This window comes from Camelus ferus, chromosome 1 (assembly GCF_009834535.1).
Source record: "Camelus ferus isolate YT-003-E chromosome 1, BCGSAC_Cfer_1.0, whole genome shotgun sequence".
Lineage (NCBI taxonomy): Eukaryota > Metazoa > Chordata > Mammalia > Artiodactyla > Camelidae > Camelus > Camelus ferus.
In genome coordinates, this window is record NC_045696.1 from 3,055,416 (window position 1) to 3,069,491 (window position 14,076).

Consider the following 14,076-nt stretch of genomic DNA (forward strand, 5'->3'; position numbering starts at 1 on the left):
AAATCCACAGATGCTGACGTCCTTTACACACACTGGCGTAGTGCAGCCGGCCCCGTGCTGGTGGGTTTTGCATCTGCGGGAACGGAGAGCGGACCGTGTCCCAAGAGGGGGCAGGTGAGGCCCAGCGCAGGGGAGGAGCCCTACCTGCCTCCCGGCCTCCCCATCCAAGGGGGCCAGGCAGAGGGCTCAGCACCTCTGTGCCTCAGTTTCCCCTTCTGTACCCTGGAAGGCGCTGAAGGGGTGGAGGGCTGCAACACAGCTAGCTTTTACGTTCTCTCTGGGTCCCTCCTCATGTTCCCAGCCCGCCCCACGCTCCCTCTACCTGAACCCCCTTGGCCCAGGTACGTGCGGACTCACTCCTCCTCCTTCACAGCTCCCTGCGAGGCCGGCCTGAAACAGCGCCTGCTCACCCCTCTCGGCGGGCTCTGTCTGCACCTGATGCCCAGCCCAATGCCCGGCCCCCGAGGACGTGAGCTCCACGGGCCCCGGGGGACATTGTGACTGAGGCTCATGGTGTGTCAGTGGTTGTTGGATGAATGAATGGCTTGCCAATTTGATTAAAAAAACTTAAAGCAAGCCCAGCTCTACTATCCAAAGAAAAGTACCCAAGGCAGACTCCAATGTCACCGAGGAAGCACAGGCCCTGCCCAGGGCGTCTGTGACAGGTGCCACCGAGGCAGGGCCCCACTCCTGCCCAGGGGCAGCGGGTGCCACTCACCAGGGGCTTGCTCCTCTCGTCGGTCAGGACTTGCTTCTGTAGCCGAAACCTGTGTGCGCCGTTCTCATAGGCTTTCGGATACTGGGAGAAAAAAATTTAATTAGAGCCACTGCCAAATCAACAGAGTGAAATTACACCTCGTTCACTGCAGCGATGGCACTGTCTTCACAAAAACTGATTGATTTCTTGAGTTTGTGTAAGCACATTTGACTGTCCTTTATCATTGGATTACCCCGTTCTGTCCATTCTCATTTTATAGTTGGCTTTATTCCTTTGATAACTATGTAAGTTTAAAAAGCTAAAGCTCTAATCTGTTCTTAGAAACAATAATCAGTACCTATATGTAAACTAAAAACAACGTGCAGTGTGCTGTGTACGGGTACTTACACGCCACGTACTGTGTGTGCAGTCGGACTGTAATATTTCTACCTAATAAAACTGCAAAGGGAAAAAAATGCTACCGATGAAAATAAGACAAATGATTAAAACAAAACAAGGGCTAATCCGTGCAACCTGAAGGCTTCAGACCCTCAGACAACAGGATGAAAATAAAATCCTTTCCCGAAGAACAATCCGCGGCCAACACATAAAGAAACATAACGTGCTCCTCCCCCGCGCTGGGCCAACTAACTCTCCTCAACGGCTCTGATGTTTCAAAGCGACCTCGAAAGGAAAAGGCCTTTAGAAATAACACAGGCCAACCTCTTCCTCTAACAAGAAATTTCCTACATCAGCAGGTTGCTCCAGAAGGAAGAAGACGCCCTCCACACAGGAGAGCACGGCTTCCAGGCAGCGCGCAGCGTGACCGCCGGGGCTTTGGGGGGGTGTGGACGGCGGACATATGTTCTAATTTCTCCTGGATGCACCCAGGAGGGAGTGGAATCGCTGGGTCATATGGTGACTCTATGCTTATCCTTTTGAGAAGCCACCAGACCGTTTTCCAAAGCGGCTGCACCATTTCACACCCTCACCAGCAGTGACTGAGCGTTCCAACTTGCTACTACCCGTCCTTTAGATCACAGCCATCCTAGTGGGGGTGAGGTGGCATCTCGCTGTGGCTTTGGTGACTGACCCCTGATGGCTAACGATATTGAGCAGGTTTTCATGTGCTTACTGGCCGCCTGAATGTCTTCTTTGGAGAAATGTCTCTTCAGATCTTTCCTCTTTTTTAAACCTTTTAAAAAGTTATTTTAAATCACTGAATTCTAAGTGTTCTTTATATATTCTAGATACAAGTCTTTTAGCAGAAATACGATTTGCACATACTTTCTCCCGTTCTTGATGGTATCCTTTGAAGCATAAAAGTTTAAAATTCAGTGAAGTCCAATTTATCTATTTTCCCTTCCATCCCTTGCGCTTTTTGATGTCATATCTGGGAGACTTTGCCCAATCTGAGGTCATGAAGATTTCCTCCTGTATTTTCTTCTAAGAGTTTTACAGGTTTAGCTCTCACATTCAGGTCTTCGATCCATCTTAACTTTGTGCATGGTCTGAGGAAGGGTTCCAGATCCTCTCTTTGCATGTGGATATACAGTTGTCTCAGCACCGCGTGTTAAAGAGATGACCCTTTCTCCACTGAATGGCCTTGGCGCCCTTGTCAAAGTCAACTGACTGTGAGTGTGAGTGTGAGTGTGAGTGTGAGTGTGAGGGTTTATTTGGACTCTCAGTTCTATTCCACCAACCTGCATGTCCGCCCTCATGACAGTAACACGGAGCCTCAGTTACGGCAGCTTTGTAGTGAGTTTTGAAATTGGAAAGTGTGAGTCCAGCTTTTTTCTTTTTCAGGATTCTTTTGGCTACTCTGAATTCCTTGAATTTTTTCATATGAGATCAAGGATTAGCTTGTCAATTTCTACCAAGAAGCCAGCTGGGGTCTTGACAGAGATTACACTGAATTTGTACATCAATTTTGGGGATACTGCCTTCTTGACAATGTAAGTCTTCCTGTCAGTGAACATGGGGTGTCTTTTCATTTAGTTAGGTCTTCTCTAATTTCTTTCAACAATGTTTCGTAGTTTTCAATGTGTAAGTCTCGTATCTCCTTGGTTAAGTTTATTCCTGAGTATTTCACTCCTTCTGCTGTAACTGGGACTGCTTTCTTCCTTTTGTTTTCAGATTGCTCATCACTAAAGTATAGAGATACCATTGATTTTTATGCACTGACCTTGCACCCTGCAGCCTTGCTGACTTTTCAATTAGCTGTAATAGGTTTTTGGTGGGTTCCTTGGGATTCTCTAGATACAAAATTACGTCATCTGCAAATAGCGGTACTTTCACTTCTCGTCCGATCTGCATGCCTTGTATTTCATTTTCTTGCCTAAATGCTCTGGCTAGACTCTCCCATACGATGTGGCAAGAGCAGGCGTCCTTGTCTTGTTCCTGACCTTACAGGGAAGGCATCCAGTCCTGGACTGTTAGTTATGTTAGCTGCGGATTGTCCCAGACACAGTTCCCTTCTGTTCCTAGTTTGTAGAGTGTTTTACCATGAAGGGCTGTTAGATTTTGTCAAATGCTTTTTCTGCTTCTACTGAAAGGACCCTGTGGTTTTGTCCTTTATTCTATTCCTGTGGAATACCACATTGATTGGTTTTCAGATGTTAAACCAGCTGTGCATTCCTGGGATAAATCCCATTTGACCATGGTGCTAACCCTTTCTGTATATTGCTGGATTAGCGTTTTGTTGAGTTATACGCACATTCCTAAGAGAGCTTGGTCTGTAGCTTCCCTGTGACGTCACTGTCTTCTGTGTATCAAGATAACACTTCGTTGGATGAGCAGGGAGTGTTCTCCTGGAAATCTGGGAGGAGTCTGTGAAGAGTTGGCAGAATTCACCAGTGAAGCCATCTGGTCCTGTGATTTTCTTTGTATTAAATTTTTAATTAATAATTCAGTTTCTTTCCTTGTTACAGGTCTATTCAGATGTTCTCTCGAGTCGGTTGTGGTAGTTTGTATCTTTCTACCTGATGTGTCAGCACACTGCTCCTGCCGCTCCCAGCTCTGCTCCAAGGAAGGCAGCACCTGTCAATGCGTCACAGACGCTCTCCAGGCCACCCGGAAGCTCCGTGAATGTAAAGGGCAGGCCCAGAAGGGCAGCAGCAGCCTGGCCCGCAGCGCCAGGGCTCTGGGGCCCCTCAAGTGGGCCCCATGACCAGGGTCTCTGCAGGGCCCCATGGGAAGTGAGCAGAGTCCCTGTGGGAGGGAGGACTTCGGGGCTCTGGTGGAAGCTGACGAAACGTCCCTAGAAATCAGCCCAATCTCTCTGTACCTCTGACCGGCCCCTGGGAGGAAGAGAAGCCACAACTGCCCGGCCACCCTGCCCCACAGCGTCCTGGGGACACGGGCACCCCAGGAGCCCAGTGAGTTGACAGGGAGGATGTGAATGGGGGAAAAGGACACAGCTTCGGCTCAGCTCACAGCCACAAGGGCAGAAACGGCGCCTCGGGCTCAAGCCTGCCCTCCTGTCCCTGTGAAGCAGCACGTGAGGGCGATCTGCCCCTCCCCCAAAGTCCCCTCGCACTCGGTGCCCGTGTCCCGCCCCGGGGGACGTGCTGGGGTGGAGGTGAGTGCCAAAGTCCTCCCCTCTGCCAGAGGTGGCGGTCCATGCAGCTTGGGTCTAGCCCACAGCACCAATCTGAGCTGACCCGTCCCAGCTTGGAGACTGAAAATCATGCTCGTGGCAGGAAAATGGCCTTAAAAAAAAAAAATGTATCAAAGTTTTAAAAAACCAGAGGTGTTTAACCTTCCTGAGGCAGTCATTTACAAAATTGATTTTGTTTCCCTAATTTGGTTTAATGTGGTACCAGAACCCTTCTTTTTAAATTAATTGTTCTCAAGGCGCACTGTATTAACAAGCGGATCCCAGCACAGCCCCGGCTCCCTGTCTGCGCACGGCAGGCGCACTCCACCGCGGTCCAGGTGGGGCCCTGCCTGGGTGCTCTGACCCTCCCGCGGGAGACAGACAGTGAGGGCTGAACTGGGCTTCACTGAGTAAAAAGGAGATGGCTGGAGGGCTGTAAGCACGCAGTGACATGGTCTGACTTCTGTGTCAAGAAAATGTCCCCAGGCGATTTGGCTCTGGCCTGTCCAGGGGGTGGGGAACGGCTCCCTGAGTGAGACAGGCAGTGCAGGGGCCTAGCAAGTTCACGGGGTAAAATAACGAGAACAGTCTAGTTGTGTTAAGTCTGAGAAGACACCCGGACGCCTCTACGGGGACGTCAGGTGGCAGTGTGACCACGACCACGGGAGCTCAGCGGGGAGGACCATGCTGGGGAGATGCTGAAAGCCACGGCCTGCGTGAGAGCTGCCCCAGCGAGAGGATGAACGAGGAGAGACGAGGCCGAGGAGCAGGCCTTGCCCCCCACGTGGGGGTACGGCAGGGCAGGCCCAGCAGAGCACTACAAGAGAACCAGGAGGGCGCAGTGCCCGGAAGCCCCAGGGAGAGGGCCTCTCACGGAGGGAGGAAACCATCGTGTCAAAGGCTGGTCACAGGCCAAGGGGGTGAGGCGGGAGCACTGATCGCGCGCAGCCAGACGATGCTGCTGGGGACCCTGTGGGCTGTGTCCAGAGTGGGGGAGGCCCGAGGAGGGGAGGGGTGCCGTGCAGGTGGTCAGGGAGGGTGATCCATGGGGTCCACCCAAAGGTAAGCAGGGAACTGGGTGTGAGGGCCACAGAGGCCTTGTCCACGGTGGGCGGCACCACCTGCTGTGAGCGGCAGAGGGAAGGGGGCAAGCTGAGGGCTCAGGAGAGGGGACTGGGAGCCAGGGGGGAGGCTGGCCTGGGGGGCAGGGCATTCACGGAGTTGCTGTGACTTGGGGAAGGGAGAGACCCCTCCAGACGTGGCGGGGGAAGCACTCTTTCGTGCCTGCCAAGACCGCAGGGTCACTTACCAGCAGAGTGAGCGGAGAGGTTAGGAAGTGGGGCAGTGGGTGATGACACTGACCAGGGAAACCCGGTCCTGGTGCTGGGTGGTCCAAACGGCCCCCCTGCCAGATATGGACCAGTTTCAAGTGACACCGGCTGGCTTAGCTCTGTGTCTTTCTGCAGTCACAGCACGCTGCCCGCCCAGGGAAGCCAGGCCACCCCCACCCCTTGAGGGCCCGGCCAGCCCCTGGCCCGGGTCACCCTCTGAGGGCCTGCATTGGGCCTTTCGTCTGGTTTTCGTTGCTATCATTATGATGACCCTTTTTCTAAAACTTCCAATATTCTGAGGGTGGGACCCATGTCCACACTTCATTATCCACCGACAGGACAGACAGACAGGACCAGGCTGGTGACAGTCATCAGACACCTGGCAGATGGCTCAGCGTCCAGAAGACACAAGAAGCAGAGAGCAGCCTTACCTTCACCAGGGTGGAGGAGCAGGCGATGTCCTTCGGATCTGAAACACCAAACACGACCAGCGTGAATCCAGGGCTGGGTGTTTACCCCAGCGTAAGCCAAGAGGAAACCCAAAGAGGGACCTGCTGATACTTTTACTAAATTAGTCACAATTTAAGAAAAAAGACTGCGCGAGGCAGCGTCGCGGGTGGGGAGAAGGCTCCGCGCGGCCTGTCCCAGCAAGAACGGGCCTCGCTTCTGGTTTTGCTGGGACGCAGCCCTCCCTTCCCCCGGCCCGTGACCACATCAGCCCCCGCCCAGAAGCTGGACGAGCTGGCATGAGTGCGAAGCCTGCTTTGCAGAAGGAGAAACAGCTTCTGTGTGAAGACGCTCACCCTTATGTTTAAAGGGTGAGGATCAGAGCAAGCAGAAGACATGGCCACGATTAGAGTGGGGCTCCCAGTAGCACTTGTGATGAGTCATGGAATGTCATGGAATCAATCAGAAATAAAGGTTAGTGGGCACAACGTCTACCCTGACACAGAGCAAAATGCCTTTTACCTAAATGCACGGAGGGAAGGACACGTGGAAACCAGCAAAACCAGAAGCGAGGCCCTTTTCATCTTCTCCTTTAAAATCAGCGTGCGACCTGGGGTGGGCAGCAATGCCCCTTTCACAGAACGAGACGGCCGCCGCCCCCGGCTCTGCTCCCCCCTCACCCACCCAGATCCCTGCTCTTTCTGTAGCTTTTGGTGAGACAGCTGAACTGCCTTAAAACACAAACTGAGCCACAGGGCTCTAAACTTCCCACAGCAGGTCCCTCCGACGGGCACGGGGGTGACACCGTGGAGGGCCCCTGACCACGTGGGCCCTGCGCTGGCGGCTGCTCTTCGCCTGCCCCTGCGGAGGCTCTGCCTGCGCCCGGTGGTCTCGCCGGCCGCTGGGGACGTGTAGTGGTGCCAGCAGCCCACACACGGACCTCTCCAGCCGTGCCGTGGGGCCCTAGGGGCAGGCAGGACGTCATGGCCACTCCTCGTGGGGCGGCCCGTCCCCACGACGGGCCTTCCCTGGGCTTTCCCCCTGCAGGACACCAGCACGTGGGCCCCTTGCCTGTGCTCACAGGCAGGCCCGGAGGGGCTGGCAGACGGGTCCCTGTCCTTGGGCGTGGCTGTGGCAGGAGGGAGGAGCAGGAGAGCTGTCCCCTAGCTGCTGGTCACAAGACAGGGCGCATCTGGAGTCTTCGCTGCCCAACCCTGCTGTCAGGGGTGAGGGACGAGGGGGGGCAGAAATAAACCCCCAAGACACACAGGGAGCTGGTCTCTCTGCAGAGCCTCCTGCTCTGGGACACAGAATTTGCTGTCATTACTTACGGCTGGCTTTCACTGGCTTTCGTCATTCTTACCCGTCACAAGGCGGGGGAACACGGTGCCAACACCCTCGGCAGGAGGGCCTGATGCCTTCCTCCCGGGCTGCCATCCATGGAGGGCAGCAGGGGACTCGGGCTGACCGGCGACACTGGGCTGGGAAGGGAGGCCTCACTTACAAGGGCCCGTCCAGGACTGAGCGAGGAGGAGGAAAGGGGTTCGGAGCCTGTGAACCGGCTTCTCTCTGCTGCAGACATGCTCATGGACACGGCCCCGGCTGCGGGGTCCAGCGTGAGGGGAGTGGGAGCCGCAGACAGGCCTCCCCCCGCCAGGCCGGCTGCAGGGCTGCCCCCAGAGGGAGGTGCCGGGGCACGGCCGGCCGTGAGCACCCGGAGTCCTGTCACAGCCGGGAAAGCAGAGCAGGCCTCCAGGCCACGGGCTCAGGAGGAGCCACTCAGTGGGAAAGCAGAGAAATGCCAAGTCCAGAAGGTGCCCCCAGGCCGTGGGGCCGGGCCCGGAGACCTCGGCAGAGGCAAGGCGAGGGGACAGGGAGCAGCTAAGGGTGCTTTGAGCAGCACAGCCAGTCTCTGGGGGAGATGAGCCACTAAAGGGACGGCTGAGCGAGGCAGAGCGTGAGCATGGGCGGAGCAGGGGGCTGAGAGCCTGAGAGTTCGGGGGTGGGGTGCAGAGAGAGGAAATCTTGGGGGCACCGTGAGGAATGGTAACAGGGAGCTTGAACACGTTTACTAGTCACAGCTAAAGGCTAAGACTGCGGGTGAGAAAACCCTGCCCCATCAGAGGAAAGTGCGGAGCAGAGAGGGGTTGCGCACAGCCTCTGAGGCCCGGGCTTCAGTCCCACAGGACCCTCTCCCCGGCCTGCGGGGCCCTGAGACCCTGTCCTCAGCACCAGCTGAGGAGGCACAAGTGCTCACACGGCCCCCAGGCCAGCATCAGCATCGCTGACAGGCGGGCCTACTGGCCTCGTGGTAGCAGAGCAGGCAACAGAGGAAGGTCCCCACCAGGTGACGGTGTGGTGGGAGAGCCGCTCCAGGAAGGCCCTCCGGGTCCCTGGGCACTGCCCCAGCCCCGCAGAGCTACGGGAGGGAAGGATGCTCTCTTGTTACAAAGACCAAACCAGAGCTTCCTTGTTCTTGGAAATCCTGCCCCTCCCAGAACATCTAAACAGAAGGCCACTGGCACTTAGAGCCCACCAGGCCAGCAAAGAAGCCCTGCCTCCCGCACACCCTGTTCCTCTCACCTTGCCTCCTCCCCCAGAACCACCTCCTTATCAGCTGAGGAAGAGAAAAAAAGTCACCGTGGACTCTGGACCTCCGGCTGAGCTCACCCGGCACACCCCCGCCACCGGGTGCTGGGAGCCTGCCCGGAAGAGCACAGGTGACGTGGACAGCCTTTCTTGCCCATAACTCCAGTGACACTCAAGCTACAGTTAAATGCCACATGTTGGAATGTTCGCAAGGAAGTCAGCTGCCCCCCAAGTCTGCTAAACAATTCACTTGTTTTGGCCATGTTGAGATGTTGCTAAAATCTCACTTGGCCCCTGGAGGAGACGGTGAAAACAGGAGAGCAGCCCCGCCAGCCTGCTCCCCAACCCTGGCCCGGGGCGTGTCTGAATTCCTTGTCTAACCTGGCTTCCATCCTCCCTGACCGGACAACGCTGGCCTGAGAGCCTCATGAGTGCTCAGCTAAATGGTGGGTATTTTAAAAATGAAAAGGTTAGCTTTAGCAACAAGAAAACAGAAGCGAGAAACTGAGTAGCATAGGACTTCACCTCTCGGAGGATGAAGCTGGCAGCTCCAAACGCAGAGCTGACGCTCCACCCAACAAGGCTGGTGGAACTCCCGAGCGACCCTACCTGGGCGTTAACAGCGGCGAGCTGTCTGGTACCAAACGACTTTTACTTTGCTTTAAGCCAAATCAAAGCCAATGCCAGATACGACTCTTCAGGGTAGCTCATGGGGTTGGGACACCCTGACGAGGCAGCAAAGGGAGCACTGCTCCTCTTCGCTGGCATGACTGTTGGGAGGCCTCGTCCTGCCTGTCTCTATTTCAAAAATTAATTTCAAATTCAATTACAACAGAAGTCTGGTATTGAGTCTAGAACAGAACAAAGGACTTGGCTTCCTGGCAAGAGCACTCTTCACCTAATTAAGATATATGATCTTAAGTCGTGGGTTTTAAACATTGACAAGGGTGTATCTTATCAGAAAGCAAACAAGCTTGTGGCGGCAGGAGTGAGTGGGGGCGGCCACGCGGGCTGGGCGGTGAGCAACGTGGCAGGCCTGGGACGACTGTGCACGCCTGGTGCTGCTGGGCCGGAGGGCTGGGCCGGAGGCTACTCCAGGCATCAGGAAATAGCAGAAAGTTCAGCAAGACCAGGAAACCTGCTTCTGAGGAAGGAAGCCTGCCTGGGAGCCGAGGGCAGGCCGGGACAAGCACACGCCTGCACAGGACTAAGGCGGCAGCAGCCTGTTCTCCAGACACCGTGCCCCCAAGCCCCCCGGGGTCAGCTCCAAGGCTGGCGGTACTTACGTTCGATGAGAAAGAGAAAGCACACTATCCCCATGGCCGCCACGATGGCCCCGGGCACGATGAAGGACAGGCCCCAGCACGTGGACACCCAGAAGCCAGCAATCAGGGACCCCAGAATGTTGCCCACGGATGTGTGGGAATTCCAGACCCCCATGATCAAACCTCGCCTGCAACACAGCAAAACACAGGGTGGCAAACCATGTCTCGAGGCTTAAATGGGTCAGGACACGTAGGACACAAGAGTGCCCGCCTGCACGTGTGAGGGCTGGTGTGGAAATAAACACGCTGCCTCTGCAAGACATGGGACCAGGGGTGCTTGCAAGGTGACTGTATCTTCACTTTACCTCAGGCTGTAAGATGACGTATCTCCCTGAGCTTATGCCTTCTATGATTATGAGAGGAAAGAGGCCTTTTCCTGAAATTCTTGGAAGGCCCCAAATTTAAATTTGTGCCTTGGCAACCTAAATATAATCATTTGATGAAATATCCTGTTAATAAAAGTTCATGCTGGCAAACCCACCGGATGGATGAATGGAGAGCTAAACAAGACTGGGTGGGCTGGTGTCCCCACCTTGCTTAGCGTCTCTACCACTTCTTAACCGTGGGCCTGGCCGTGCTGTGCGTCACAGACGTTACAAGGGATGGGACCGCATTCAGGTCACCAGAGGCTGGGTGCAGCTCTGCTGCTGGGCCCTGGGTGACCTAGTCAGGGCGTGTCACACTTCCCTGTGCCTCACAGTCTCGGGAAAATGTAGTCTCTGCTTGGAAAGGCCTGGGGCGAGGCCCTGACTGCATTTCTCCCAGGTTCCCCAGAGGCCAGGTGGGGTTGACCCAGACACCACCCCGCCCACAAGGGTACCATCTCCTGGGACAAAGGTCCATCTGAATCTCAGAACCTCAAGTCCCAGAGGTTTCAATCACCTGATTTCATAGAGTAGACTGAAGTGTTTTTTTTCTGTAATAAATCTAAAGGAAAACTAAAGCCAGAGTGGTCTGGTTTCCATCAGGATCTTCTGACAATAAATGCTGCCCGACACAGGCTGCCTTCCTCACCTTCCTTTTCCAAACCAGTTGCCGAGGCAGGTGACGACGCTGGGCCAGCCGGTGGTCTGCACCAGTCCATTGACGACCTGTGGTTGAGGGCAAAGCCGGGGACTCACTGGGCAGACAAGGCGCCCGGGGCCCATCTCCAGGAGTCTGGTGCAGAGGGGGACTCGCACAAAAAGATCTGATGTAAGCCTCAACGGCCAGAGATGTATTTCGAACAATTTATATATATACATCTTATTACGAAGTAATATGTGCCTATTGAGAAAATTTGGATTAAGCAGAGAAAGGAAAGAAAAAAAATCTCTTGCTACTATTAATAGGTTGGGCCAAACTTCCCCCGTCTCTTTCTAATCTAAATCTTAATAAAAAAAGAAACTTTTTTCTTTTTGTAGAGCTGATTGTCCCGCAGGCCCGGCGTGTGCGCAGCGTGCGCTCACTCCCGCGTTATGAGGACGGCCCTGCTGCTAACGCTCCTCTGCGACAGGCGCGACCTTGACTGAGGGCCTGGGGACACTGATTCTCCACTTCCAGGGGCACCGAGCTCAGCTTTCAACGAGGAGTTAGAAAGCGGCTTTGCTTAGGTGCAGGAGCCTGAGGGCAGTGGGAAACTAGGGCGGCTGTGCCTCCTCCCGCCGCCTCTGGGAAGCAGCCCTCTCCAGAGCCTGGAGGCCGCTGGCCTAGCCTCGGGCCAGCCAGGCTTGCCTTCCCTCCCGGGTGTGCTGGCTCCGGGAAATTGTTTTTCCTTCTCTTTGTCTATATTACTATAAAGTTTGAACTACTTTTGTAATTAAAACAGCCAAACTTTTTCAAGTCCTATGGTGAAGTTTTTAAAAGCAAATGACATATAATTTGCCTTGATGATTTTAAAACATCCTCCTGGGCTGTTTGAGAGCCTCAGAAGGTGAGCATCATTATTTTAAGTCCTTTTCCACTTCTTGTCAAGGTTAGCCACAGGGCTGCTGAGAGGGGCGGAGCCAAGGGTTCCAGGAAGGCGGTGGCGGGGGGGGGGGGGCAGCGGTGGGTGGGCAGCTGGGAAGGCCGCACACCCTGTGGCACCGCTGGGCCCTTGCCCTTCCTCCCACCGACTGCTTCAGACCCTCCCAAGTCCCTCATCCTCCACCCTCGCCACGCCCCACGTCCCTTCACCTCCTCTGTCACAAGACCCAGCATCTCAAGTGCATCTAAATTAAGGCAGAAGGGTTCCTGAGGGCTTCAGGCTTCAGTCCCCCAGCAGGAGGGCTGACAAATAGGATTCTTAAAGACACAACTCCTGAAAATAAGGAAAACTTCACAGCGGCTAGAACTTCAGGGCAGTGGAGGGAGAGGGCAGTGCTGACCCTGACGTCAGGCAGGACACAGTTCTGCCCCCACCCCCATCGTCTGCCGTCTTCTCCCCCGGCAGAGCAGGCGCCCGCGACACGAGCCCCCCGGCCAGCTCATCGCAGAGCCCCGCACGTGGTGGCCGCGGACCCAGACCTCACCTGCGTCACCACGTAGAATCCGAAACTGTGGATGTCGTAGAAGTAGCCCAGCCCGAAGAGGGCGGTGAGCGCCCCGCTGGCCAGCATTCCCGCCGTGAGGTAGTACCGGATAGGGAGGCGCTCCCCTATCACGCCACTGTGGATGGAGGGGAAGGAGGACAAGTGAGGGCGCGACACACTCGGATTGAAAGTGGCCCAGCAACTTCTTTCTGGATGTTTCCATGCTGTCCTCTGAGCTTTTAGAACTCCACGGCACTACAGTTCCCAGGAAATTTTAATCACAACCATTTCTCAGTGGAGCACTTAACCAGAAACTGGCAACATCTTTTAAGACTTCTTATTTCTAGTAAAAGTCACTGTTGAATAATAAAGCTTAAACGCTATGACACAGGGTGACTGCCAGCTTAAAAAACCCAAACCTGTCCTGCTAGCTAATCCTGTTCTAAATAAACAGCATCCTGCGAACGTACACAGTACCTACAAATTTCAGCTGTCAGGCTGTGGACAAGTGACACGAAAGGGGCCCCGTGACCTCGAGCGGGTCTCTCAGCTCTTAGCCGTCACGAAGCCCCTGCAACAGTGGCCAGGCGGGCAGCGCTCTGCCGACGACCCCTCCTGCCTCAGCCACTGTGATGCGCCTTAGAGACGGAGCATTTTCCTTAAGGTAAAGCCTGAAACATGGGGGGAGAGCCTCCGTGCTCCTTCTGAACAGCAGTGTGACTCAGTGAAGAGCTAATCTCTCCGGAGAACTTCTTCCTAGAGCTGCCTGGGTCCAAAGAGACAAGCGCAGGGAAAATGCCCATAGGTGGTGGGGACTCAGTGAAACGCTGCGGTGGTGCTGCTGTGGGAGAGACGTCTCCGGTTTCACGTGGGACGTGCACGCAGCAGGCTTGTAACCCCTCACACCGCACCGCCCGATGCCGTGGGAGATACAGTCTTCACTGCCTTATGGGAGATGTCACTTCGGAACAACTTGAAATTGTGACTTATTAAGTGAATAAAAAACTGGAGACTAATTATAAATGACTGCGAGCGCTTCGTGACATTCAAGCACTCTGTGGTTCTCATTTCCTTCCAGGCGGCCGTTCCAGGAGCAGGTGGGCATGAAGCGTAGTGGGGAACGATGCCCGCCTGCCCGTGGGCAGTGCCCGGGGAACCATCTCCAGAACCCGGTCTTTCCTCTCAAGAACCAACACACCATGGAGCTTTCACTTCTGAATTTACCACAGAAAACGTACCTCCCCCGTATCATGTAAATGGCCTTTTAAACGCTAAAGCAGAGGAGGTAACTCAAAATTATAAACCACATTCGGGTCAAATTTTGAGCTGAGTAGAAACTGATCACATCCAAACGCAAGAGCATTCTAGAGCTAAAGGAATCACCTACTTCATCCTGCTCACTTCGGAGAAGAGGAAACATGTCCCAGAAGCGCTGGCCCCTCTGCCCAAGGTCACAGAACAAGCGGCAGAGTCAGACGGGCCTCCTGAGAGGGCGCCATCAGCAAGGGATGCCAACGCCCTCTGGTCCTGCTGTGCCACACTGGGCCCCAATCTGGTCTCCACTTAAAAGTTTTAAAAGAAAAGGCCTAACAGAATG

General features: G+C 54.8%; 1 protein-coding gene across 11 annotated transcripts in view; it reads right to left on the reverse strand.

Annotated features, from left to right (window-relative positions):
• The window catches only part of SLC37A1 (solute carrier family 37 member 1), a 79,247-nt gene that overhangs the window by 22,780 nt on the left and 42,391 nt on the right, over nucleotides 1-14,076 (reverse strand). For 9 of the 11 annotated variants that reach the window (XR_004312324.1, XM_032458625.1, XM_032458826.1 and 6 more), the window contains 6 exons: nucleotides 12,480-12,615; nucleotides 11,002-11,078; nucleotides 9,949-10,115; nucleotides 6,058-6,095; nucleotides 5,605-5,700; nucleotides 719-799 (listed from right to left, as the gene is read on the reverse strand). Coding sequence is in view for 10 of the 11 variants with exons in the window: in XM_032458625.1 (XP_032314516.1) it covers nucleotides 719-799; nucleotides 5,605-5,700; nucleotides 6,058-6,095; nucleotides 9,949-10,115; nucleotides 11,002-11,078; nucleotides 12,480-12,615 (595 nt within the window). In the remaining variant the exon portion in view is untranslated. The remainder of the gene's footprint in view (nucleotides 1-718; nucleotides 800-5,604; nucleotides 5,701-6,057; nucleotides 6,096-9,948; nucleotides 10,116-11,001; nucleotides 11,079-12,479; nucleotides 12,616-14,076) is intronic. The other 2 variants (XM_032459160.1, XM_032459018.1) reach the window with 1 other exon arrangement.